The following is a 27,027-nucleotide window of genomic DNA, read 5'->3' as shown; positions in this document are numbered from 1 at the left end:
GTTAGGCCCTGGCCCGCTGACCTCGAATACGGGGAGCCCGGCCGATAAATGTCGAACCGATCGCCCCATCAATGATGAAAATTCTTGGAAGGAACATCATTAGTGGATGAAGAAGGAGACCAAAGGTGAAAAAAAACTCTCTTTCATTTTCAAATGTCCCGCATTTGCCCCCGCTTGAGGGACACATAAAAAGGCAAAATTTCCCCTAACCACTTGTCCTTGTAATATATCTATATATGTATCTATATATGTATATCCATTTATATCTATATATTATTGTAATTCAGGTAGGGAGGTGTCTAGTAAGTAGTAACTATAACTAATTTTCAAAGAGAAATGCAATTCTTGAATAATTAATTTATATACCATAACTATTAATTAACTAACCAGTGAATAGTGATTGATTAAGTACGTGCACCATGTGCCACTTTGTATATTTCCCTTTGTACAAGATGTGTTCACTACTCCAATTAATTAATTAATTAGGTAATCAATTAATTAATTAATTAGCTTCAGATTTCAGACATTCTGGTAAGTGCCTAAAGACCAGCTCATAAATAATTCAAGTGCAAAATTCAACTCATATTTATTTTAACAAAAACTTGATCTCATCTGATTTTTTTTTATTTTACCTACACCTTTCATCACCCATATTATATTACACACACACACACACACACACACACACACACACACACACACACACACACACACACACACACACACACACATATATATATATATATATATATAAATATATAAAACTTTACCTGCATCTCAAGACAGAACTGTGAGTCTCAATCATGGTAGTTAATATCGCGATATATCGCGATATATATCGCGATACGGTACGGTATCTATTAAAACGATACAACTCGGGCTCCGTATCGATTATTCATAAATATCGGAAAATATCGCAAAAAAACGAAGAATGAGGCAAATAATCTTGAAGTTTTGGATGAAGAAATAGTCGAGGATGTTGGCAAAGAAAGAGGAGGATTACATCCATTTTTCTCTAAAAAAGGGCCTACATTGAAACAAGCAACGATTAATTTTTATTTTAATAGCTCTTTGGTGGGAAAGTTATGGTGGAGAAGTAAAGGAATTGCAAAAGATTGCTATGAGAATTTTAAGTCTCACATGTAGTGCTACCGGATGCGAGAGGAATTGGAGTACATTTGAACAAGTGCATACAAAAAGAAGAAACCGCTTGGAGCAACAAAGACTTAATGCACTTGTCTATGTTAAGTACAATCTCCAACTTGATGCGCGACAAAAAATTCGAGTAGAGAAGGGAGAAGCTTATGATCCAATATGCTTATCGGATATTGAATATGATGACGAGTGGATCACCGAAAAAGAAGACCCTTGCTTACCTGAAGATAGTGCATGGATGGATGTACATGAAGATTTTAGCTTTAGTGGAGAAGCTTCAAGCTCAAAACGGAAAAGAGGTATATTATGTATATTTCTTTTGTTTAAAAATATACTATCATTCAATATTATTTAATGTTTATATATATATAGGTCCAAGAAATTTGAATGCCAAGTTTGAGATTGATAAGAGAAGAAAGGGAAAGGCCAAAGTTAGAGTCGATGAAGTTGAAGAGATTGATGAAGATGAAGATGAAGATGAAGATGCAGATAATTGTTTGAAATTGGTTGATGAGGAAGATTTAAGTGACATTGATCTTCAAGATTTCGAGTGATGGATTATTTTATAAATTAGGGATTTGAATTTGAACTTCGATGATGTTATTTAATGAACAATTATGATTTTTGTCAATATTTTATAATTTGATGTTGAAACTTGAATTTGAATTTTGGATCTATTTTTTTAATGAGTATTTGACTTCAAAATATTAAATTTTACATGTTTCTAATATTTTTCTTTTATATATATATATATATATATATATATATATATATATATATATATATATATATATATTACCAGTTTAATAGTTGGTTAAATATCTTACGATACGATACGATAAACGATACGGTACGAGATGTGGAGTAAAACGATACGAGATATATTTACGATCCGATAACCATGGTCTCAATACACTTATACACCAATATTTTCAATTGTAATATATATATAGAGATATATATAAATATAAATATATATAAAAAATGGCAGATCCAATGAAATTTGGCATGATTCCAAAGTAGTGTGAAGCTGGGGTATAAGTTTAATGGGATAATTAGCAAGACCCCCCTCATCTAGGTAAATGAGTTAAGAAAACCCCCCTTCCCAAAAATAATTAGAGAAAACCCCCTTCCCTAATATTCTACCCAAATATTATTTAATAATTCCCAAACCACCCTTATTACTCCTAACCCTTGCCATTACAGACCCAGCCCCCACATCAAACTCGGCGCCGCCGACGCGGAGGCCCCCTACCGCCGCCGCTTCTCCGCCACGGAGTTCTTCCCGCGCGACATCGACGCCGTGCTGAAAAACAAGCTGAACCTGGGCACTTTCCTCGCCGTGCCGAAGGGGTCACCCTACGGCGGCGCCGCCGGGTCGTGGCCGGGCGCGGATGAGTTTCTGGCGAGTCAGCCCGAGTCGTGGGCCGTGCTCAGCGTGTGGAACAGCGAAGACGTGTACACGCTCGAGGTCCGCGGCGCGTCGCGCGTGAGGAGGGCCCTGGCGAGGACCACGCGGGCGGTGGACCGGGCACTGCCGTGGCTCCGCCTGCCGTCGGTGCCGGAGGTTTTCCGACCGTTTGGGTTCCACTTCCTGTACGGGATCGGCGGTGAAGGCCCGAACGCGGCGAGGATGGTGAGGTCACTGTGTGCAATCCACGATTCACAGTGTAGCCTTCTTCTCTCGTCAAAGTCAAGCACAGTGGTGATTGCCGGCCTAAGTGTGTAGTGTACGTTACAATAGATATTTAAAGATCGCTAGGCAAAATTACGCAACACAGTCTCACCGATTAAGGCTTAATGGACTATGTTCAGTAGTCGATTAAGGCTTAATCGACTATGTTCAATAGTCGATTAAGGCTTAATCGACTATGTTCAATAGTCGATTAAGGCTTAATCGACTATGTTCAGTAGTCGATTAAAGTTAACCGACTCTAGTTGTTAATTTTTTTTTTTTTTTTTTTGATTTTTTGTTTATTGATTCCAATGTATAAATCAATTACAATGTTTGTATTTTTTTAAATATAATTGATTTTGTATTTTTTTTTAATTGTGATTTGTTATTTTAATAGCTAAAATTTTAATCGACTATGCATTAATAAATCTGATAGAGAAAAAAATTAAAAAAACCAAAAAAAATTTAAAAACAAAATTAAAAACAAAAAAAAAATTAAAAAATTAAAGATTTTCCTTAATCGACTATGAAGCATAGTCGATTTAAGACTAATCGACTATGCTTCATAGTCGATTAAAAAAACGGAAAAAAAAAAAAAAAAAATTCTGGAGCGCTGACCCAATGATGAGGTGGCGGGCGGGGGTAAAGCTGGAATATATAATAGCTCAAAATGGGTGTGGACTTTTCTCAAATGGACTAAAATATTTTGGGCCTCCCTCAATTAAAAAAAGTAGTGAGGGGGTTTTCTCAAAGAGCCCCAAGTTTAATTGTTATATATAAGTCGGCCATTGTTACAATCTCAAACTCCACAAGCAAGATCCAATCGACACTTTCCTTATATATTCATTGATCGATCGTCGTCGTCTTCGTCGTTTAATTTCATCTATGGGGACCCTTTCTCGGTGCGATTCGAGGAACGGTTTTCAGTTCGTCGGCCACTTGTCCGATCCTAGATTCACCAACAACGTCGTCGTCAACATGCCCGGAATTCTGTCGCAGAATCAAGTCGTCGTCAACGACGAGGACGCGGCTGCTCCGGTGGAGTGCGACTACTTCAACGGCGTTTACGAATACCTACGGCAGATGCTTATGGAGGAAGACGACTTGGATCACCGCCCTTGCATGTTTCAAGATTGCTCCGCTCTCCAAGCCGCCGAGAAATACTTCCACGACGCCCTCAGTGACACCGCCAACTCGCCGCCGCCGCCGCCGCCGGTGCCGTTTTCTTTCTCCGTCAACAAACAAACTGGTGACGCTGATTCAATCTTATCCGCATCTGATTTTCCGTCGTGGACACTTTTCGAGTCGGACGTGGTCTCCGGCGCCGGCCAAAGTCTGTGGAACGCTACTACTGGCGGTCCGGCGGCGCCGGAGAGTCGGTTTCATCCGCTCCTGAATTCAGGGTTGGCGGTTAACGACGGCGGAGCATCTCTCTTTCAAGGCGGCGGGGAATCTTTTCAGAAACATGTTCAAGTATTTGCAGGGGAAGGAAGATCCGGCAAGGAGAAAACCCACCGGAGCGAATATTCCGGCGAAGATTCGCAGAGGAGCGGCAAGCAGCTGGCGAGCTACGAAGCAGAAGATCCGGCGGAGATTCAAAAGTACGACAAGTCGCTCCTCTGCCCGAAGATGAACCCGGAGTTCTACAACAAAACCCCACCCCGGGGCTCCGACGAGAAATCCGACAGCGACGAAGAAAGCAAGAAACAGTACCGCAAAACCAAGGAGGTCAAACGCGGCCGGCCGAAGGGGAGCAAGAAAAACCGCGCCGTAACAGAAGTCGTCGATCTCAGCAGCCTGTTGACCCGCTGCGCGGAGGCGGTATCCAACTTCAACCTCGCCGCCGGCGAAACCCTACTCAAGCAGATCCGCAGCCACTGCTCTCCCCACGGCGACGCAAACGAGAGGCTGGCCCACTGCTTCGCGAACGCCCTCGAAGCAAGAATGTCCGGCACCGGCGCCGCCCTCTACACCGCCTTCGCTTCTAGAAGAATCCAAGCTTCCGAGCTTCTCAAATCCTACCAGGCTTACGTCACCTCCTGCCCTTTCAAGAGGATGTCGAATATCTTCGCCAACAAGTCCATCGGAAAGTACACGAAAGACGCGGCGAAGATCCACATCGTCGATTTCGGTATCCTCTACGGCTTTCAGTGGCCCTGCATAATCCAAGGCCTTTCGTTGAGGCCCGGCGGTCCCCCCGTGCTGAGGATAACCGGCGTCGATTACCCTCAGCCGGGTTTCAAACCGGCCGAGCGAATCGAACAGACCGGGAGACGCCTCGTCAGCTACTGTAAGCGTTTCAACGTACCCTTTCTGTACAATGCGATAGCCAAGAAATGGGACGAGGTCACCGTGGAGGATCTAAAGATCGAAAAGGACGAAATGCTCGTCGTCAACTGCATGTACAGGCTGAGGCACGTGCCCGACGAGTCGTCGGTTGGGGTTGGGGGGGCGAACGCCCCCCCACCCCGCGACTCCGTGTTGAAGCTGATCAAGAGGATAAAGCCGGATCTCTTCGTGCACGGGGTTGTGAACGGGTCGTACAACGCCCCGTTCTTCGCGACACGTTTCAGGGAGGCGCTCTTCCACTACTCGTCGTTCTTCGATATGATGGAGGCGACCCTGCCGAGGGACGATCGGGATAGGATGCTCTACGAGAGGGAGGTGTTCGGGAGGGACGTGATGAACGTGGTTGCGTGCGAAGGGTCGGAGAGGATCGAAAGGCCCGAGACGTACAAGCAGTGGACGGTCAGGAATCAGAGGGCGGGGTTCGTGCAGATGCACCTATATCGGGAGATAGTTAAGGAGGTGAAGATTAAGATTAGGCAGGATTACCACACTGATTTCATGTTGGACGAAGACGGCGATTGGTTGCTACAAGGGTGGAAAGGCCGCGTTATGTACGCGCTTTCGTGTTGGAGGCCGAACTCGCAAGAATCGACCTAATCAAAGATGCTGCAAACACTTTTTTTTTTTTTTTTTTTGTTCATTTGAAATGAATAAAGTTTTGAGTCTTTTTTATCTGATTTTTGTTTTGCAACCAACTGAAATACTTCAAATACAACACTACAAAAAACAAGAGATTTGTCCTAAAAACAAGAAAATCAAGAATCATATCACTACTTGTGACTAGGTTTCCAGTAAGAGATGGCATGAACGACGCGGCCTTTCCAACCCTGCAGCATCCACTTGCCATCCTCATCGACCGAAAAGTCCTTGTGGTAGTTCTTCTTCACCTTACTCCTCACGTACTTGAGAATATCCCGATCGAGCGGCACTTGCTCGAAGCCCGCCCTCGCGCTCCGGACCCCCCACTGCTTGTAAGTCTCGGGCCGGTCGACCCTCTCGGTCCCCTCACACGCTATAATGTTCATCACGTCCTTCCCCAACACCTCCTCTTCGAACCTCATCCTATTCTGATCCTCCCTCGGGACCGTCGCGTCGAACATGTCGAACAACGACGAGTATTGGTAGAGGGCTTCCCTGAATCTCGTCGTGAAGAAGGGCGTGTTGTAGGTCCCGTTGACCACGCCGTGTATGAACAGGTCGGGGTTGACTTTCTTTATCAGTTCGAGAACGGTGTCCCTCGGGCTATTGACCATCACCGTCTCGTCGGGCACGTTGTGGAGCCGGTAGAGGGAATTCACGACCAGCAACTCGTTCCTCTCGATCTTGAGATCCTCAATTTTGATTGTGTCCCACTTCTGCGCGATTGCATTGTACTCGAACGGGACTTTAAACCGCTCGCAGTACTTTGCGAGCCTGCGGCCCGTATCTCCGACACGGGCGGCCGGACGGAGCCCTGGCTGGGGGAAATCGATCCCTGTGATCCGGAGCTTGGGGGGCCCGTCGGGCCGCTCGGACAGTGCGTGGATCAAGCAGGGCCACTGGAACCCGTACAGAATCCCAAAATCGATAATGTGGAGCGTCGTCGCCCCATCGGCGAGTTTCTTGATCGTTTTGTTGGCGTACAAATTCGACATCTTCCTGAAAGGGCAAGCCGTGATGTACGTCTTGTACGCCTTCAGAATCTCCGCCGCCGATATTCCGCGAGAGTAGAACGTCCCTCCGGTGCCGGCCAAGCGGGCCTCGAGGGCTCCGGCGAAATAGTGCGCGAGCCTTTCCGTTCCGTCGCCGTGCGGCGACGAATGCCGCTTTATCTGCGACAAAAGTTCCGTCGCCGTTCGGGTTTCGTTGCTGGCGACGGCCTGCGCGCACTGCGTCAGGAGGGTTCGATGGTCGACCGTTTCCTTGGCAGGAATCCCTTTCTTCTTATTCCCTCTACTCAACTGTTTCATCGACGGCTTCTTATCCTTCGACTCGAGCTCCAAGACGGAACAGAGCAACACCTTGTCGTACATCTCCAACGTCTCACTCTCGTCGCTAAATTTGTCGTCGGCCAACTGTTTGTTACTCCTCCGATCGTCCCCCGACAATCCATCGGTATCTTCTCGATAGCGGTTTTTCTTCACTCTCGAATAACTACTACTATCCGGTGGTGTTTCGTCGTCGTTGTTCGTGTTGAGGACATCGAATAACGATTTCTCGGTGGCTTGAAGAGCCAAGCAATCATGGAGCATGCATGGCTTGTTACCCAAGTCTTCTTCTTCCATAAGCATCTGGCTTATGAACTTTAGCATTGCATCCGAATGATCCTTCTCTTTGAAACCCTCCCCCTCCGACGAAGACGAGGAAGAACATTCCACCGGCGACGAAGATCCATTCGTGGGGACGGAATATTCCGCTGAAATTCCGTTGGACGGACAATTATATGTAAAGACATGGTTTTCTTGAGACAAGTACATCGCCATGAAAAGAGGAAGAAGTGAATTTGATTGAGAAGTGGGTTTAGAGATTTATGAAAAGGAAGCAATTTGGGTGGCTTTTTTTTATAGGGAGACAAAGGAAGGAAGATACGAGGAAATAGACACTCTGTCTGCACAGTTGCTACACTACAATAAATCCAATCAGCGTTTTCAGGTGGAGCCGGTCACAAATTTTAAATTGTTGTAATTTTGACTTTTTTTGGTTCATGAATGAATTCATGTTGACCAGTCACAACATCACTGTCCTATTTTGATCGTTACAGTCGATACCATCCTTTTTTTTGTCGTCAAAATTGGATTTTGTTGATCAAAATTGATAAAAACTGGAGTTAAATTATGGTTTTACATTTAAGAATTGAGTTTTAAAAATTGTGATTAATTTTGTTCGAGACACCATCAAGGGAATTGGGAACCAGTAACTATAAAAGAAAAAAAAAACATATTTTATTATTTTATTATATTAATTAAGAAAAAAAAATGATTGGAGCAACAGAAATTTGGTCAGTGGGTAACCGGGAGTCGCCGGTAAAAGAGGTTGAGATACAAACAAACAAACATAAAGCAGCGTAACCCCCAAGCTCCTAGTAGCAGCCTTGACTGGTCAACGCCACTTGGGATTGTGGGACACGATATTAACTCGCATAGGAATCCTCCTCGAAGTTCCCCTGTCTAAAGATGTCTCTTGTGAGTATTACTTTTTAGTCCCTAAACTTCACCTCAATTTAATTTTGAGATATATCCAAATTTCACTCCCAATTTGTAGCACACTCAGCATCTAAGAACAGTTAGCAACTAATATTAAGATATTAGAACAGTTAGCATCTAGAATATAAATTACTTAATCCAGAAGAAGATCAACAAGTTTGGTTTTGACCATCAAAATCAAGAAATCGAAGAAATCGGATATGGGGGAGTCTTCAACAATTAAGTAAAGGGACTTGATAAATGCGGTAGCATTTTTACGAATACGGTTTTGATTTTCAAAAGCTTTCTCTCTCTAGGGTTTTAAAAATCCGTATTTTTACCTATTCACGCCCAAAACGGGTGCGAAATAACATATTTCACGCCCAAATTAGAAGCGAAAAAACACGATCCACGCCCATATTGGGCGTGAGAACCACTGATTCACGCCCAAATTGGGAGTGAAACAGTAGTTCTCACGCCCAACATGGGCGTGAATGTTTTTTTTTTTTCTTGTTAATTAATTATTATTTGATTATTAATGAATGATTAATAAATAATAAAGAATTTTAATTTGAATTAAAATTGGTGATAATTAATTAAATAATAAATAATTACTGATAAATAGTTATTTATAATTAGCTAATAATTGATTAATAATTTTTAAGTAATTAGTGAATAATTAATGATAATAAAATAAACTAATTATAATTACTGATTAATGAATAATTAATATTTTTTAAGTAATTAATGAATAATTCGATTTTTTTCTAGGGCTTTTTAACATGCAATTAATGAAATAAACTAACTATAATTGACATATAAGTGATTTAGAGTATAAATTACCTTTAAGTTTTGTGAGATTTTAGGACTTGAGAGGATTATTGAGAGTTCTTGGGAGTTTTGGGAGATTTTGGAGATTTTAGGAGGTTTGGGAGAGTTAGAGAGAGAAAGAAAAGCATATTGTGAACGACATTCGTAATTTTACTACCGCGCAAATCATTTCAGTTAAGTAAATAAATAACAGACTGGCTCGGTTTTTAGGACTTCGGTATAATTAGATATCTTGATCTTTTTAATAGATAGTTGTTTCCGGATCCACATAAACCAATCAATACAACATAATTTAGCTACCACAGGGCAACAACCCTAAATGCCGATAAATAATCGGATAATTTAACAAATATTCGCAACTCAATAAAAATATCTTACTCAATCACTTACCTCTTTTTGCTCTGATACTTGGGAGGTCGAAGAACACTCCAATCCAGTTTTTCTCGTTTATTTCGTTTCTGGGGGCTACGGCTGCTAGTTTGAGGTGAATCTTGGTTTTCTTGATCATTTTTCCTCGATTTATTCGGATACCCTTCTTCTGAAAAAACTTGTGCTTGCTTCCTCTTAAGATCATCATTTGCATCTACTTCCAACTTATCCAACTTTTGAACGGACCCCCCATTTTCTCTGTTATAACCGAAAAATCGTATTTTTCAAAAAACTCTTTCCCCAAGAAAATGAAAATCATATAATTAAATAGTGAATTTATTCCAAACATACCGAATGGGTATTGCTTCGTTTTGTCTGCCAGAGCTTGTTGCGGCGGATTCAGTTTCACTTGAGTCAGATGCTACTTCATTGAGTTTCTGCCAAAACAAGCCTTTGAAGTGAGAAGACGGAAAGAAAATAAATAAATAAATAAACAAGAGTAAAATAAAATAAAATAAAATCAGCCAAACCTTCTTATACTCACATCAATAGACGGGTTAAAACTTAAAAACGACATGCGGCCTCTTGTCACGCCGGGATGAGGATCGCCTTCAACTACAACAACACTGCATGTGAAACAGAAACGGAAATTAAAATAAAGAAAAAAGATTCCCATAAGAGATGGTTAAAAACTTTATTACGATTATAACATCTATCAACTTAGATAGGAAAATGCTCATCTAAATAGAAGGATTAGAATACAAACATTGAAGTCACTTCCACGCAGATTGTATTTGAAGGTAAATTTTACACCCCTCTCCCATGAGATTAAATCTAAATATAACTAAATTCTCTTGAATTTGAAATCTTGATTTAGTAAAAGAATCGAACTCACACTCAAAAAATATATAGTTTATCCTAACCAAATATTTCGTTGGCTACTATTTTCTATCAGTAAACATTAGTAATTTCGTTATGCTTTTCCTTTACAAAGATATTGGTGAGCGAAACACTACTTACGAAGTTTCGATTGCGTTTTTCGCTAACATAAAATCCTAAAGGAGGCCAATCAGCAATCATACATAACTTCACCGGAGAATAATGTAACTTATCTAAAATTCCATCAATAATATTTGTACAAGGGTAAAAAGAGTTTCCAATAAGTCGATAAGTCAACGACCTAACTGTTGACATTAGATAATCATCTCAGGCCTCAAACCAACGGAACGGAACCTTTAAACATTTGATCTTTAAAGCGGGATAAACTGAATAGCAAAGGGTTATCCATCGTGTTGCATCGTTTTTTAACCCAAATACAAATGAGTGAAGGTTCACTTTGGCCGAATTGTAGAAGTTTCCGAGTTAACAAAAGGCAAAAGTAAGCAGATGCAACAATTTTACATATTCTTGGATTAGAGGATTCTAACAAATCAAAATTTCATCAACATTGGGGAAAAAGGCAGATGCAATTGCTCGTCTTTTGAAGATCCACCGAACCTCGATAAATTCTACTTCGACTTTATTGTTAAAATAACAACATCTTTTAACATATTCATGAATACTAATAACACGAAAAATAAATTAAAAAAAAAAAAAAAATACCATCTTTTAACAGCAGCGGAGCGAGGAAAATCTCCAGCAGGCATAACCTCTTCTTCTTTCTCGGCTTTCTCATCTTTCTGAGTTACCCTTTGCATAAACTGTAGAAAATCAATAATAACAACATTAACCAATTGAGCAATTAGGGTCCAGAAAAAAAAAACTATTTTATTTCCATGAATTAAAACAATAACATTGAAAAATATCGACAAGCAAATTAATGATAACCAGAAAAAAAAAACTCATTAATTCCCAGGAAAACAGAAGGTTTTGCGTTAACCAAAACAAATTGGGGCATTTAAAAATTAATTAATTGATTTTACCTTCAAGTTCTTCAAAGTACTGGACAATTCTCGCTTCGCCATGGTCGAACCCAATTTTCTAATAATCAATCGAACCCCAATCGCCGATTTATCCTTCTCTTCCTCTTACTCTCTCCGGCGAGTTTAAAATAGCGGCAGAGTTTATGTGATTCGCAAGGGTTTTGTTATTCAGGACAATCAGACTATTGATAATGACTAAAATACCCCCAGTAATCCCACTTATTTATTATTTAGTTTTTTCAAAATTATTTAAAAAAAACAAATTCTATATTTTTTTTTTTATCAGGAAAAACCCTCTAATTTCTCATCAAAATTTATAAAATATTGCAAAAACAATATTTTTAATTTTAACTAGATGATGTGGCATATATGGCTAATCCAAGATAAATTTAGTATTATTAAAAGCTTATTTTAATTGGTAAGTTTATAGTATTTAAATCAAATAATATCAAAACAAACTAGATTTTGTATAATATTCTTATTACAATAATCGATTGAAAAAAGGAAAGAAACACAGATTAATTAGGACTTGTATTAGAATCAGGACTTTCAGAATTCCACGTCAAATACCTAAAGTACCCCTATAGATCTAAACACGTATTAGCAACTATATAAGGAGCCCTTTTGAAACTTTTTGATGGTGAAATTATTTACATTCTCTCTACCAAAAGGTATTGATTTTCTCTCTCTAGCCGATGAATTCTTCTTCTTCTGTAATTAAATCCTTAATTGTTAAATCAATAATATTAATTAACAGTTTATTATATTATTTATTAATTTCGACGAGAAATAACTTCTGATCGATGTAACATGCAGATTCCGAGCAGCCTTAATTCTGGTGCTGAATATAATTTTAAAATTATCTGTCATCATGGTATGAATGTTAAAGTGAAATATATTTACTATATTATTTGACCAAATATATATATTTAATTCAAATTCAGTATATTTACAACATAATATTCGATCTATTTAATTTTCTCTACTTGAATTTATTTATTTATTTTTATTTTTTTTTTGTTCTGCAGAGTCGTGATAACTACTGCTACGGTAGAAACTCAATGTTCGAACAATGTTACCGCTGTTATTCAGCATCTTTCATCAAGGTATAATAAATACGATCAGTTTTTATTTATTTACTGCACAATTGATTTAATTTGTTGGCTAAATTTAACTTTTTATTTGATATAAATTGCAGGATGATCTTGAAAAGGGTGATAAAGGTATGTTATTTTTTAGGGCAAATTACGGTAAACCCCTTAGATAAGGTTAGATTACGAAACCCCCATTATGTTTGGGTAATTACAATTACCCTTTCAACTATGTATTTTTTTACGAAAAAATCCATCAACCAGTTGGTAAATTTGACGTTGTAACGGTGAACGTGTAATACATAGTTGAGTGTAGTATAATTACCCAAACATGACGAGTTTTTTTCGTAATTTAACCTTACTTTAGGGGTGACCGTAATTTACCCTAATTTTTATACCATCTTCTTTTTTTTTTTTTTTTTAATTTTAGCAGCTATATACTAATATATATATTCATCTTCTTATCTGCTTCTAATCAATGTAATTAATTTCAAATTTCAGTTATAATGCCAGCCTCTGCCCTTGATCGTCTAGGTAGGTTTTTTTTTTTTTTTTTTTTTATTTCTTTTTTTTTAATTTAATTTATCAGCTAATAATTGTGTCTTATTTTCGACTGTGCAGCAAAATTAAATATCGACTACCCTATGTTATTCGAAATCAGTAATCCTCGTGCTTCTAAAGTCACACATTGCGGTGTACTTGAATTTACCGCCGACGAAGGCTTGATTTACTTACCATTCTCGGTAATTATCTTCCCGAAAAAAAAAAAAAGTTCAAGTATTCGTTTATTTAATTATATGCGCATTTTTATTCAATGTTTTTTATTTTAGATGATGGAGAATATGCAATTAAAAGATGGCGACATTGTGCGCGTAAAAAATGCCAGTTTGCCAAAAGGTACTTACGTGAAGATGCAGCCTCACAAAACGGACTTCTTAGACGTGTCCAACCCAAAAGCAGTGTAAGTTCATTTGGCTTTCGTCCGTTTTTTCGTTTTTTGGGTAATATATTTTATTTTGAGGTCTTACGAAAAATATTTCGATTTGAATTAGGTTGGAAACGAGTTTGAGGAGCTACACTTGCCTAACCACCGGAGACACAATTATGGTCGTTCATAACAACAAGGAGTTTTACATTAATATATTAGAAACGAAGCCCTCAAATGCGATTTGCATTATCGAAACCGATTGCGAAGTGGACTTTGCACCTCCTTTGGATTATAAAGAACCCGAAAAGCCAGTAAAGTCAAAGAGGCCTCGACCGGAAGGTTTGTTTTAACGAGACTTCCGATTTAGCTGATTCAATTTGGATTAGAAAGTCAACTCGAAAGAGTACAAATTTTTGTTTCGACTTTTTTGCCAAATTCGGACTCGTAAAAGTTCAAAATCACATTTAAAGTCAAAACGACATTTAGCGTTTCAATTTACATTATACACTATTTTTACGTAGGTCTTTCGTAACGAATGCATTTCTTTTTTTTTTTTGAATCTCAATAGCGGATGAAGAACCGGAACATAAGAGCCGTAAACTTAGCTCATTTACCGGTACATCAAGACGATTGGATGGGAAGCCTTCGACTCAAGTAGAAGTGCCCGTTTGCGAGATTAATAGTTCCGTATCAAAATCGTCTACTCGAAGACAATCTGGAAAGCTCGTTTTCGGTTCAAGCGATGTAGATGCTTCATTAAAGGAAAGTTCTAAAAGTTTGGCTAAGAAGGAAGAAGATGGAATGAAGTTCAAAGCCTTCACAGGGCAGAAATATTCACTCAAAGACTGAATGTCATATATACATACATGTTTCTTGCACAGCAGATTTTTGTGGAGATGTACATATACAAGTTTTTTTATTTATTTAATACCACATCCATTAAAAGAAAATAAAAAATATATATGTGCCTAAAATACCCTTCTTGTTAATTTTATTTCCATTGATTCTCTAAGAGCTAATCAATAGTGATAAGGACAAAATTGAAATTATAATAATTAATGCTGGCATTAGAATTGCAAGGTGACGGACAATATATATAATTATATATACACAAGAAAAGTTCTCTTTTTTTATTTATTTTTAATGAAGGAACCACAATAATAATAATAATAATAATAATAATAATAATAATAATAATAATAATAATAATAATAATAATAATAATAATAATAATAATAATAATAATAATAATAATAATAAAGTTTTAATCGATAATTAATCTATGCGAATTTTGGAATTTAATTTGTCAATAATGTAATTAATTATAGGAGGTGCATCATTAAAATGCACATGCACTAATATATACTATATCTTTAATATATTAAGCCTACCTACACTTAATTTATCACCAAATTTATGAAAAAATATATATTTTAATGAGTTTTCATACCTATATTTTAGATATAATATGTTTTAATTTATGAATAATGTATCAGTCATCTTGTGTATAAAAGGAATATTCATATATATATTTAGGCCAACCATCAATACGTACGAACCACTATATATCCTATTATTCCGAAAATGTTACCGGATCACGAGAGGCGCGAAATTCAGTACGCACTAGAAAACGCCATGTTCGCCACACTTGACTCCGAGCTGCCGCAGAAGTCGTCGCCCGAGTTCGAACCAGGGCAAGAGTTATTGGTGGTGCAACAGAAGACCGATGATAATTTTCCGATTCCGGTCCCACATGATTGGGAGCCTTCACTTAAAGTGGCGCAATGGATGGTGGCGAAGGAGCAGCCTATTCCTCAACTATTGGAGCAGATTTCACAGCTCAAGGAGCTCGTCGCTAAAACCCTCCTCGTCAGGAATAGTAATATAGCCTCCCTCATCACAGCTAGCAACTACCTCGTCAAGGCTCGCACCTACCTCGTGAAGGCTTGCGCCGAAGAATTGAAGGCTCGGGCCGACGAAAACTAATCACAAGACTCTGATGTTAAATATAATTATTACTGCAGAAATAACATAATTTAGTATAATAATAATAATAATAATAATAATTGTTATTATAATAATAATAATAATAATAATTGTTTTACACACAAAGAAAGGAACTACTTCATTATGCAATCAAAACACAATTAGGAAGTGTTCTCAAAAAAACAAAAAATATAAATAAAATTATATAATAATAATAATAATTGCATTAGGCTCGGACGCATGTCTCAATAGCAGCAGCAGTTTTTTCGGAATAGCAAACATCTGAATTCTCGTCAACTTCCCATAGTTCAGGCAATGCCTCTTTGATATTGTGAATGCTCTCTAACGAATAATCGACACCCTTTGTTCTTTGTGATGATCCAACCTGTTCGAAATAAAATTAAACTCTCGTGACCACAATTTTTTTTTTTTCCGTTCATATAATGGTCCTTTACATGATCGGTAATTAAATACATACCCAAACAGTTTGTAGGCCCATGTTTTTGGCAGTCTGTAGATTGCGGATTGAGTCGTCGAAGAACAGCTGGGGAAAAGATATAAATTTTATTTTACATTAAATCTTGGCATAAAAGAAAAAGGTGTACAAAATCTAGCATATAGAAAATATTATATAGTTTCTTTTTTTTTTCTCACCGTTTTCTTAGGGTTAATTTCGGTAGCTTTGAAAGCTTCCTCAAATGCATTTTCAAATGGCTTGCAAACAATCAAAACCTTTGCAAGTTCTGGATCAAAGGCAGAGAATGAAAGTGTCACATATACATATTTATACACATATATAATTGTAAAATAAACCATTGTTAAGAACTCACCATTGTTTTCTGATTTGTCTTTTGGTGCAGGATTCAATGTCTCGAAACAAATAACGTCGTCAAAGCAGTCCTCTAATCCCAGCCTGCTAAGAACTTTAGCCACGTGGGCTTCATTTCCATTCGAGAAAATCTGTTTTTTTACAAATACGTAAGATCGCAAGATGTTGTCATAGGCCTAGAGAAAAAAAAAGGAACACATTTTCAATTGTATTGATCAAAAAGAAAAACTTACAACTTTTCGAATAGGCAAGCTATGCAGAAGGCTCCGTAAAGTGTGGTCAGGCTTCAACCACTCGTAAGGTAATCTACCATGCACATAACTAGCAAATAATATTTGTGATATTATGAGACAAGAAAATAACATGCGTGTAAATAAATGCAAAGGTACTAGAATGTTCTTTTTATTTTACCTATGGTACTCGTCGTAGTCGAAGTCATAACCCATGGCCTGAAAAGGTGCCGAACAAGAAAGGTGTTCCACTTGTTAATAAAATACTCTATATCATAAAATAAATTTTCAATTTTGTTTAATAAATCAATATAACCAAAAGAAATTATACCCGAAGACCAGCCATAGTTGTTCCGTACTCCTTGTACAGTTGCGCACACATTACAGGAACTTTTTCCTCCTCTATGCCCAGCTTATTAATCATATATTCTACATTAACACATCCGATCGAAACTCAATCCATGAAACGGTAAAAACAATATACTATAAATAAAATAGTAAAAAAAAAAAAGAAGAGTCATTCATAAATTACCTCTGATGTTCTTGGTGCATTCTGCAGATACACCGGAACTCAGGGGATAAAGGGTGTCATCCACATCTGAAATAACCGAACGTAAATTTTAAAAGTTCGATAATTTTTTGACCGAAAAAAACAAAATACCACATTGAAGAAACACTCACCAAAGAGGAGACATTCATATTTCAGTGTCGAGATTTTCTTGTAGCAATCCTCATGCTCCATTAGATTAAACAACACACTGAAAACGAAAGCATAAAACAGTTATCAAAAAAAAAAAAGCAAAGAAAAGACAACACAATCCAATTAAATCAATTCCAAATGCATAATAAAGTGTGAAATGAGGTATTAAAAAATTAAATCACCGACAAGAAAATATTACATTAGGAAAGATAAAGATCTGGTCACCCATAACAAGCCAAACATACTAGAAGCAAACAGAGAAACCCCCAAATAAAAAATTAAATTAAATTAAGGGTTTATAAAAAATATTAACCATCAATGTAGATCATGATTTGGCAGGCAATGAGCTCTGTAAGAACACATTTTTATATTCCGATTTTTATGTAAATTAGTTGAGGGTTTGTCTAACCCTACCTTGGCGGGCGTTTGATTATTAATTAATAAATAAAAATAAATAATTGTCTGTCATTCTCACTAGTTGAATTTCATATCTGGAAGAAATAAAATGACTGAAAATAGACGATCGAAAGCAATTGTTTTCGAAATCACACTACCATTATTAGGAGAGAGAGAGAGAGAGAGAGAATGCATACCAGATGGGAGTAATAAGCTGAAAAGTTTGTGCAGAGGGTGGAAGCAGATTTCGAAATGTAGAGAGAGAATGGTTAGAGAGAGAGAGAGAGAGGGGTGTGTTTAAATAGCAAATGAAGAGACGCCAGAACGGCAGCCGAAGAGTCGTCAAAAGGTGGTTTCATAATATGTTGGAATTCAATTGATTGGGTGTGAATTGTGATTAATATTTATTTTAATTTTTTTATTTGATTTTACAACTTTATGTAATTTGTACTTAATTATTTTTTCCTAATAATAAATTAACATGCAAATTAAAGCGGACTTTCTATAACATATAAGAAATATTTAATTTTTTTTAATGAACTTGTGAGTAGCAAATTTTTGATAAGTGGGCTTTATTTGAATTGTTTATTTTCAGGGAATTTAAGTTATACGTTGGGCGGCCTTGTTTGGTTAGGGAGATTAGATATTGTTAATTAAATAATTTGATTTTGTTTGATGTTTTGTATTGACAATAACTTACCTGGTTCATCCGTAGATATAATATTATTATGGTTTATATTGTTTTATCTTTTCTTTTAATGAATATTTTTATTAGACTTTTCGTGCTTGATAAAATAATTGAGTTTTCATTAAATTATTTAATTTTATTTTGGCAACAAACAGACCGAGGACTAAAAATGAGAACTAAAAATAAGAGAATAATAATTAGATTGAATTCAAGTGAAGAAAGACCTATAGTTTTGTATTTCCCAATACCTCGCTTGATAACCAACATAAGATTAGTTAAAATAAAATTAAATAGTCTAATGAAAGTTATATTATTGAAATCATGACGTTCAACTAAAATGCTCCTTAGGGACAAGAAAAGTAAAAATAAATCATAATAACATAATATTTGCATGTCGATTTGATAAATGATTACGATATAAAATCTAATTATTTAATTAATCATTGTTAATCTCCTCAACCAAACGAGTTCCGAATATGTTCAATTCTCTAAGCTATTCGATTTCACAAGCATGATTCTTAACCACTAATCTTCATCATAGAAACAATTGCAAATATGAAACTCGCCTCCACGTTATATCCCATTTTTGCAAATAGAATATCAATTTCAAACTTGGAATAATATATAATTATCAATTACCTTGTGTATTCTTCTAATCACTGTTCTAATTAATAATTTTGATTAACTAAAATAATTTTAGTCGACATAAAATAATGTCGACTTTTCTCCGCACAAGACTTGGCTGATTGATATTTATTCAATATAGTTGGGAGACACGTGGCGTGCGCCCATCCACATTTACCACCGTCTTCCTTGTCTACTGGGAATTTTTCACATGCCCTACTTTATTATTAATTTGTTTATTGTTTTTTCTTTCTTTTTCTTTAGGTCTAACTTTTTGTCCAAATTTTACATGCATTCTTCGACACGTGTTTAAATGATATGTGAGAGGGGTCGGTTTGTATATGAAATGATTCATCGTTGAAGGAAGTTCAACCATATTAATAATGGAAGAGTTTGATAATTAAAAGGCTGCAGATATTTGCAAGACGAAAATTACTAAGTGCAAGACCTTACTTCATGCAAGACCAAAATATAAATAAATTTACTAAGATCAAGACTGAAAATTACAAATATAACCCCAATAATAATTTAGATATTATTAATTTAAATTAAGCTAATTGCTATTGCAAGACCAAAAAAAAAATACAAAAAAAAAGAATAAAAAAGGAAAAAAGAGAGGGAACTCACTCCCCCAACAAAACACCAACATCTTCTTCTTCATCCTCATTTTACACATTTTTTTTCACAAAAAAATCTTCCATATTCTCCAAAACCCTTATCACATAAAACCCTCAAATCTTACTAAAACTTGAAAAGAAGGACATTATGGATACACAAGACATAAATATGGAGGATTCTAAGGTCGGAGAACACAAAGAGGTAAGAAATATTGTACTTTGAGATCGTTTTTCTCGTTTTTCGCACCTCTTTTCACGTACAAAAAATTCGACATGTACAGGTCGAAATATCCGCTTAATATCGACACATCAGTGTCGAAAATTTCAAAATAATTCGACACTCATTAAATGTCGAATTATATTGAAATTATCGACATTACGGTGTCGATATTAATCGGATATTTCGACGCTAGTGTGTCGATTTTTCACTGTTACTTGTTTGCTGTCGAAATTCGATTAAAAAATCGACACCAGTGTGTCGAACATTTGCCAAAAAAACGACAAGTACAGGTCGATTTTTGTAAAACCGCAACTCCTTCAACAATAGTGCTACAATCGAACCCTAGAATCATCAACTATGTTCTAAAATGACTTGAATTCATTATTCTAACAATAAAATCATGTTTATCACATTTATTTCTCAAAAAAAAGTTAATTCAAAAAGTAATTTTTACTTGCTTTTCGTGAGATTGTTGTGACGGGGTTGGGGCAACAACGGAGTTCAACGGCGACGGGGAGGTGGTGGACTTCAACGGCGACAGCGACGGCGACGGGGCGACGATGATTTTTTTGCTGCAATTGTTTTTTTTTTGTTTTCTTCTTCCAATCTTCCCTCCTCGTTTTTCAATTGTCAGTTCAATTTCTTTTTTCTTTTTTTTTTTATTAATTTTTCTTTTTTAAATTGGTCTTGCAAAAGGAAATTAATAAAATAATTTTTTTTTGTTTGTATTTTATTAAGGTTATTATAGTCTTTTTATACTGAATTTAATAAAAAAAATTAATTTGGTCTTGCCCTAAGTAATTTTCGTCTTGCAAATAGTCGCTGCCTAATTAAAAAGCAAAACTAGTATTGCGAAAAAACACGGTCGACATAAAGAGAGTTTTTAGTCTATGTATTGTTTAGGAAGGTATATTATAAATCTTACTTTTTATTTTCAAATTTATTGTTCACTTAATAGAAAAATGGTACATTGTCATTATCTATATAATATATAAAAGTTGAATTGCATAGCTAATTGATTGACATTTGGCAATTTCAATTGATGACATGTCCTCAATTTCATCCCATGTGGCGAATTCATTGGTGGAAATAAATCATCAAAAAATATGTCATCATTTTCCAAAATTAAAGGTAATTAAATATATTTAATTATTTTATTAATACATTTATATCCTACCATTTATAAAGGGCTCTAAATATATCAACTTTCTTGGAAACCCTACATAAATTTATTTTTGAATTTAATTTTATAATTAATTTAATTTGAATTTAGTTAAATTCGATTTAAAATCTTCCCTTATTATAATTGCATTATTGGTGGTGTTACGAATTTTCTTAATTTTAATTCATAAAATTGGATTTATATTAAAAAAACATATTGCTAAATAAATTATTTGATATTATACATTTTACATGAACATGACTAGAGAATATGTATTTTTTTACTAATTTAATATTATATATTAATATTATCTGTAAAAAAGAAAGATACATGTTTGAATTTACTATCTTGCGAAAATTGACACTATTTGTTATGCCATGTGTAGAGTAATGTACTCCCAATTATTTACCATATTAAAAATTACACTACATGAATTTCATGTTATTATTTAAATAATTATTTTTTTTCTTTACTGAATCCAGTGACAATAAATTTTACGATTGACTTAACTTTTTAAATTATATACTAATTAAAATACAAATTTTATCATGATTATACTAATAAATTGAATAACCTAAGTTAAGTTTAATCAATTCATAAAAAAAACGAATTGATTTTATATATTTCAAAATATAATAATTCTAAATATTTAGAATTAAATTCGTTTATCCACTTTATTTAATGGCTAATATTAAAAATATCAATTGTTTTGTTTATAATAATGATCGTATATACTATATATTGGATTCCACTAATAACTATTTCATTATAACTCTAATAAATATAATGAAGTAAATATCTACAACAACTCCAACTCAAAAGTATCAAAATGAGTTTGCAAATATTTATGTTCTATTTAATATTTTATTTTGGTATTTATCTAAATGTATTTGCTTCAACCATAGATATAAAATAGTTGTTAATTAAATATATCTAATTGCCACATGTTATTTTCTAAATGGACACTGAGGTGGTTAAATTCATAACTCATGTTTGATATTTTATTGTGCATGATTGCATAATGTATTTTTACATTCTGAAAGATGAAATATCAAAATACCTCATTTCATAACTCTATTAGAATTAAAAATTACTATTTTGGAGTATGGAAATGGTGGTTAAATGTTTTGATAGCTCATTTAATAATCCCACTCGAAGTGCTCTTGCCGTAAATAGTTTGTATTAATAATTCCCCTAATGTTTGTTTTCGTCTTACACCGACCCCCTTGTGGTAAGATTTTTCAAGGAATTTTTTTATTACGTGGAATATTCCAATAATGCTTATTATATATACCCTGCACACACGGCATTTCTTTATGGTACTTTTTAAAGACAAAAATTACCCTTACGTGAACTTTACACGAAATCTTTATTCTTCTTAAATAACACCTTCACAAATTTTTATTATTACCGTGACAACCCTGAGGGTAATTTTTTAGTTTAAAAAGTACGATAAAAGAAATGTCACGTCTGCAAGGGTAGACTCCATATTTTTTGGGACATTACATGGAATAAAAAAGAATCCGTAAAAAAATCACACCATAAGGGGGTCGTGTAAGACAGAAACAAACATCAGGGGGGTTTTGGTATAATCACCGATAAGTGGAGGTGTTTTCTATAATTTAGCCTAAGTTCAGAAGGATTTATTAATAATGATTATTGTTCTTTTACGTCTTAACGTTTGTTTATACCCTTATAATATTTTAAATAATTTTAATGTCAGTTTGATTATATGATTAAATATTAATTTCTAATATATTTAATATGTGTTTTTTTATGGTTCAACTACCACACATAAGAAATTTGATATAAAGATTCGAGATTGAATATAAATGTTCTTTTTTATACTAAATAATAGATCATTGCAAAAAGAATTGTTGCAAAATCAGAATTTGTGATTAATATTAGCATTAGAATTATAATTATAATTATAATTAAGATTCTTTGAATTAGTATTAGTATTAATACTAGAAATAGGATTCAGATTGTAATTAGGATTAATATAATATTAGGATTATGATTAATATTAGTATTAGAATTATAATTAAGATTATGATTATGCTTAGTACGATAATTAGTGACATGCATTAGCATTAGGATTATGATTAACATTAGGATTGGGATTATAATTATAATTAAGATTAGAATTAGAATTAACATTAGCATTATTAGTATTAAAATTATTAGGCTTATGATTAGTGTTAGGAATAGGATTATGGTTAGGATTACGATTAGAACTATTATTAGTGTTATGAATAGAATTAGGAATACGATAAGGATTTGGATAATATTAGAATTACAATCATAATTAGCATTAGCATAATAATTAGCTTATCTAGATTAGCATTAGCATCAAAATTAGTATTAGCATTAACATTAACAATATTAACATATTAGTATTAGTAATAGTATTAATAATAGTATTAGTATTAATATTAGTATTAGTAATAGTATTAGTATTGGTATTAGTATTAGTATTAGTATTAGTATTAGTATTAGTATTAGTATTAATATTAGTATTAGTATTAGTATTAGTATTAATATTAGTATTAGTATTAGTATTAATATTAGTATTAGTATTAGTATTAGTATTAACATAAGTATAAGCATCCGTATCAATATTATTATCGGTATCAGTATAAGTATCAGTATCAGTACCACAATATGTATCAATACCAATATCAGTACTAGTATCAGTATCATTATTAGTATCGGTATCAATATCAGTATTCGTATCAGTATCGGTATCAGTATATATATATATATATATATATATATATATATATATATATATATATATATATATATATATATATATATATATATATATATATCATGTATATATATATATATATATATATATATATATATATATATATATATATATATATATATATATATATATATATATATATCATGTATATATATATATATATATATATATATATATATATATATATATATATATATATATATATATATATATATATATATATATATATATATATCATGTATCATTAGCATTAAAATTAGTTTTAGCATTTCTATTAGTATTAGTAATAGTATTAGTATCAATATTAGTATTAATATTACTATTAGTAATAGTATTAGTATTAGTACTAATATTAGTATTAATATCAGTATAAGTATCCGTATCAGTATTAGTATCGATATCAGTACCAGTATCAGTATAAATATCAGTATCGGTATCAGTATCATTATCAGTGTATGTATCAGTATCGGTATCAGTTTCAGTATCAAAATCAGTATGAATATCAATATTAGTATCAATTTCAGAATCAATATCAGTATCAATATTAATATTAGTATCAGTATTATTAGTATAATATTAGTATTAATATTAGTATTTTTATCAGCATCAGTATCAGTATGAGTAACAATATTAGTATCAGTATTGTAATAGTATTAATATTAATATTAATATTACTATGAGTATCAATATGACTAGCAACATCAGTATCAGTATTAACATCAGTATCAGTATCAATATATGTATCAGTGTCAGTATCAATATCAGTATCAGTATCAGTATCAGTATCAATATTTGTATCAATATCAATTAGTATTAGTATTAGTATTAGTATTAGTATTAGTATTAGTATTAGTATTAGTATTAGTATTAGTATTAGTATTAGTATTAGTATTAGCATTAGTATTAGTATTAGTATTAGTATTAGTATTAGTATTAAGATTAGTATTAGGATTAGAATTAGTATCAGTATGAGTACCCGTATTAGTACGAGTATAAGTATTAGTATTAGTATCAATATGAATATCAGTAGTACTATTATCATTACTATCAATATTAGTATTATTATTAGTATTAATATTAGTATTAATATTGATATTAATATTAGTATTAAAATTAGTATAGTATTGGTATTAGTATTAGTATTAGTATTAGTATTAATATTAGTATTAGTATTAGTATAAGTATTAGTATCAGTATTGGTATTATTATTGGTATTGGCGTATACATCTTATCTCTTTTGCAATAATAAGTTGTGTTGTTGTTTGAGTAATGTGATCACTAATTTAATGTTGTTAATGATAAACTTGCAGGTTATTTGAATATCTATTGTGTTACCTCTATGCTACTGTGTTTGTTGTTAAGTTAGTTATTTTGCAGAGGATTCACATGGTGTAGTAGATTGCATTCCATGAAATAGAGTTATACCATATGTTTTAAATTATTTCACTTAATCTTCATATCGTACTTTGCGCCATTCGCGTATTTTTCTTTGCAATATTTAATTGAATTTCATAAGTTATAACTCTGAATTAAGAGATAATATTTTTTATTTCCTTCCATTTTGTTTTACTTGAATTGCTGTTGTTATAAAAAGATATTCGTTTAAATATTATTATTTTTCTCATTTTGAAACTGATATCCGTGCAACGCACGGGTGAAGTACTAGTTTTATAAGAATCGACATTGGTCGAGAAATAGATATTATACTTAATTCACGTTAAATCTTCTCTATATTACGATGATGCACTCTTTCAATATATGTTAAGATTTCATACATTATGTTATTTGGATCACAAAAGTTGTTATTTTCCGAACATTCGAGACAACCCTCGAATTTGAGAGGATAATTAAGCTTGAAAAAAATATTAATGTGGTCTCACTTCAAGGATATCTAGAGCTGTGAGGCACGAGTTTGGAGTCACTCGAGTTGAAGAAGCGAGCACCAAGAATCGAGCACGTGAAATTCGAATTTGCAGTCACAAAGAACGTTAGAGGTGCCGGGCATTCCCCACGAGAAACCTCCGACGCTCAAATCCGAAATCGTGGAGAAATAGACAATTAATAAAATATTCATAAAAATTAAAACATTCGTACAAAAAAATATGGGAAACCTTATACAGAGGATCAGTTGTTGCTCATGTGTGTTGCCTTTGTTCGAAATGCACATATTTTGCTTCATTCCAAAAATGCAGTTTAAGTTTCATTGAGGTTATTCAATCATCTTTTCAATAGTTGGTTGTACAGATGAAGCTCAAGATCTCAATTTGGAATAATGGCTCTTGGAATTATGATTTTGCAGTCTTTCGGAATTTTGGTAGAGTCGATGTAGAGCTAGGTTCGATGATCAGCTTATAAATGTGATAGCTATCATTTGATAAGAACAAGAAATCAACCAAACCTTTAAATGTGATAGCCCTTTTCGATATATAACTTTAGAAGGATGATGTCCAACGATAATGTCGAACCTTTTTTCTCTTCTTTCTTGATCTTTTGGTTAATCTCGTTGTCGATCTACTCTCGCGGGAATGTAGAAAATTTGACTTACAATGATTTCAAAACAAACCGAACAAAAGATGTTGTTGTCCAAAAATGTTTGTAGAAAGACGTGCCAAAACTTTTTCAGGACACGGTTTTGGAAAATGTTATTTAGTGAACTAAACAATATTGAAAAACGATTTGAGACGGAAATAAATAAATGAATAAATATGTATTGAGAATGATTTTGTTAAAACACATTTTTAGAGTAGTAGCGTTTTTTTTAGTGGAAAAATATTTGTAGCTGTAAATCCGATATAATGTGAGGGATATTCCAGACATTTCACATGAGTTAGGGAGCTAATTGTAAGTGAAATTTAAAATGGGGGAGTGCAATATGAAATATAGTACTCGGGACTATCTAGTATATGAAACTAGGCAAACATTATTCCGAGCTAAAGCCACAATTATCATTATTCTAAAAAAACTAAAAAAGTCAAAAATCGAATTTTTTAAATCCAAAAACCGGAATCATCGCAAATTTTATAACTCATTTTTCCATTCACCTATAAAATACAATACACAATAAATCTCAAATTATAAATCTACATGAAAAATACACAATAATAATATTGATATTGTATACGCATCTAAAAAAGTATCAAAATTTGCGAATAGTAAAATCAAATGTAATAAATATTGGTAAGTAGATACTTTTAATTATTTTTCATAAAAATATTAATTAGTTTTTATGACCTCCTTATATACATACATACAATAAAATAAAAATAATAAAAAAATAATAAAGAATGTTTAGACTAAAACATTAGGGGTCAATTTTGAATG

General features: G+C 33.9%; 5 protein-coding genes and 2 pseudogenes across 8 annotated transcripts; 4 read left to right on the top strand and 3 right to left on the bottom strand.

The window, feature by feature from the left end:
* Positions 1-1,030: 1,030 nt before the first annotated feature.
* On the top strand, positions 1,031-1,867 carry LOC105953446 (uncharacterized). Its single transcript, XM_012977107.2, has 2 exons — positions 1,031-1,454; positions 1,528-1,867. The coding sequence occupies exons 1-2, from the start codon at positions 1,121-1,123 to the stop codon at positions 1,707-1,709; spliced, it is 516 nt and encodes a 171-aa protein (XP_012832561.1). The 5' UTR covers positions 1,031-1,120; the 3' UTR covers positions 1,710-1,867.
* Positions 1,868-2,139: 272 nt separating this feature from the next.
* LOC105949130 (scarecrow-like protein 30) lies at positions 2,140-5,856 on the top strand. The gene is made up of 2 exons (XM_088817134.1): positions 2,140-2,196; positions 3,593-5,856. Exon 2 carries the CDS (start codon positions 3,716-3,718, stop codon positions 5,774-5,776), a length of 2,061 nt encoding a protein of 686 aa, XP_088673260.1. The 5' UTR covers positions 2,140-2,196; positions 3,593-3,715; the 3' UTR covers positions 5,777-5,856.
* LOC148771316 (putative N-acetyltransferase HLS1 pseudogene) lies at positions 2,315-3,157 on the top strand (annotated as a pseudogene).
* LOC105949132 (scarecrow-like protein 14 pseudogene) lies at positions 5,799-7,753 on the bottom strand (annotated as a pseudogene). Its single transcript, XR_016030932.1, has one exon. The product of XR_016030932.1 is annotated as a scarecrow-like protein 14 pseudogene (transcript).
* A 1,636-nt stretch (positions 7,754-9,389) lies between these two features.
* Positions 9,390-11,633, bottom strand: LOC105949133 (scarecrow-like transcription factor 11 (SCL11)). Its single transcript, XM_012972408.2, has 5 exons — positions 11,463-11,633; positions 11,143-11,240; positions 10,085-10,166; positions 9,892-9,977; positions 9,390-9,798 (listed from the first exon to the last, which is right to left on the bottom strand). The coding sequence occupies exons 1-5, from the start codon at positions 11,502-11,504 to the stop codon at positions 9,558-9,560; spliced, it is 549 nt and encodes a 182-aa protein (XP_012827862.2). The 5' UTR covers positions 11,505-11,633; the 3' UTR covers positions 9,390-9,557.
* Positions 11,634-13,054: 1,421 nt separating this feature from the next.
* LOC105949134 (ubiquitin fusion degradation protein 1 C) lies at positions 13,055-14,392 on the top strand. Its single transcript, XM_088817135.1, has 5 exons — positions 13,055-13,087; positions 13,175-13,296; positions 13,384-13,514; positions 13,606-13,820; positions 14,050-14,392. Exons 1-5 carry the CDS (start codon positions 13,060-13,062, stop codon positions 14,328-14,330), a joined length of 777 nt encoding a protein of 258 aa, XP_088673261.1. The 5' UTR covers positions 13,055-13,059; the 3' UTR covers positions 14,331-14,392.
* Positions 14,393-15,516: 1,124 nt separating this feature from the next.
* LOC148771315 (uncharacterized protein C24B11.05-like) lies at positions 15,517-17,955 on the bottom strand. Of its 3 annotated transcripts, XM_088817132.1 has the most exons (10): positions 17,426-17,630; positions 17,208-17,284; positions 17,059-17,124; positions 16,858-16,955; positions 16,708-16,745; positions 16,530-16,617; positions 16,298-16,427; positions 16,122-16,210; positions 15,946-16,011; positions 15,517-15,852 (listed from the first exon to the last, which is right to left on the bottom strand). In XM_088817132.1, the coding sequence occupies exons 1-10, from the start codon at positions 17,467-17,469 to the stop codon at positions 15,694-15,696; spliced, it is 855 nt and encodes a 284-aa protein (XP_088673258.1). In that variant the 5' UTR covers positions 17,470-17,630; the 3' UTR covers positions 15,517-15,693. The 3 variants fall into 3 exon arrangements, with proteins under 3 accessions (XP_088673258.1, XP_088673259.1, XP_088673257.1); XM_088817133.1 differs by lacking the exon at positions 17,426-17,630 and adding an exon at positions 17,820-17,955 and having other exon boundaries at positions 16,122-16,427; XM_088817131.1 differs by having other exon boundaries at positions 16,122-16,427; positions 17,426-17,563.
* Positions 17,956-27,027: the final 9,072 nt, after the last annotated feature.

Source organism: Erythranthe guttata, chromosome 4 (genome assembly GCF_056151865.1).
Source record: "Erythranthe guttata isolate IM_541 chromosome 4, IM_541, whole genome shotgun sequence".
NCBI classification, from domain to species: domain Eukaryota; kingdom Viridiplantae; phylum Streptophyta; class Magnoliopsida; order Lamiales; family Phrymaceae; genus Erythranthe; species Erythranthe guttata.
The sequence above is the reverse complement of the archived record's forward strand: the minus strand, read 5'-3'. Positions and strand labels throughout refer to the sequence as shown.

What these genes read in the sequence shown, in the direction of transcription:
- LOC105949130 (XM_088817134.1), top strand. Translation starts at nt 3,716, where the DNA reads ATGGGGACCCTTTCTCGGTGCGATTCGAGGAACGGTTTTCAGTTCGTC.
- LOC105949133 (XM_012972408.2), bottom strand. Translation starts at nt 11,504, where the DNA reads ATGGCGAAGCGAGAATTGTCCAGTACTTTGAAGAACTTGAAG. An exon ending in TCCGCTGCTGTTAAAAGATG is followed by an intron (nt 10,167 to 11,142) that starts GTATTTTTTTTT and finishes TTTCACATGCAG; the next exon opens with TGTTGTTGTAGTTGAAGGCG. An exon ending in GTTTTAACCCGTCTATTGAT is followed by an intron (nt 9,978 to 10,084) that starts GTGAGTATAAGA and finishes TTGTTTTGGCAG; the next exon opens with AAACTCAATGAAGTAGCATC.
- LOC105953446 (XM_012977107.2), top strand. Translation starts at nt 1,121, where the DNA reads ATGAGAATTTTAAGTCTCACATGTAGTGCTACCGGATGCGAGAGGAAT. An exon ending in AAGCTCAAAACGGAAAAGAG is followed by an intron (nt 1,455 to 1,527) that starts GTATATTATGTA and finishes ATATATATATAG; the next exon opens with GTCCAAGAAATTTGAATGCC.
- LOC148771315 (XM_088817131.1), bottom strand. Translation starts at nt 17,469, where the DNA reads ATGTTTGGCTTGTTATGGGTGACCAGATCTTTATCTTTCCTAAT. An exon ending in GCTTGCCTATTCGAAAAGTT is followed by an intron (nt 16,428 to 16,529) that starts GTAAGTTTTTCT and finishes GTAAAAAAACAG; the next exon opens with ATTTTCTCGAATGGAAATGA. An exon ending in TGGGCCTACAAACTGTTTGG is followed by an intron (nt 15,853 to 15,945) that starts GTATGTATTTAA and finishes TATTTCGAACAG; the next exon opens with GTTGGATCATCACAAAGAAC.
- LOC105949134 (XM_088817135.1), top strand. Translation starts at nt 13,060, where the DNA reads ATGCCAGCCTCTGCCCTTGATCGTCTAG. An exon ending in CTCTGCCCTTGATCGTCTAG is followed by an intron (nt 13,088 to 13,174) that starts GTAGGTTTTTTT and finishes TCGACTGTGCAG; the next exon opens with CAAAATTAAATATCGACTAC. An exon ending in AAAGAGGCCTCGACCGGAAG is followed by an intron (nt 13,821 to 14,049) that starts GTTTGTTTTAAC and finishes GAATCTCAATAG; the next exon opens with CGGATGAAGAACCGGAACAT.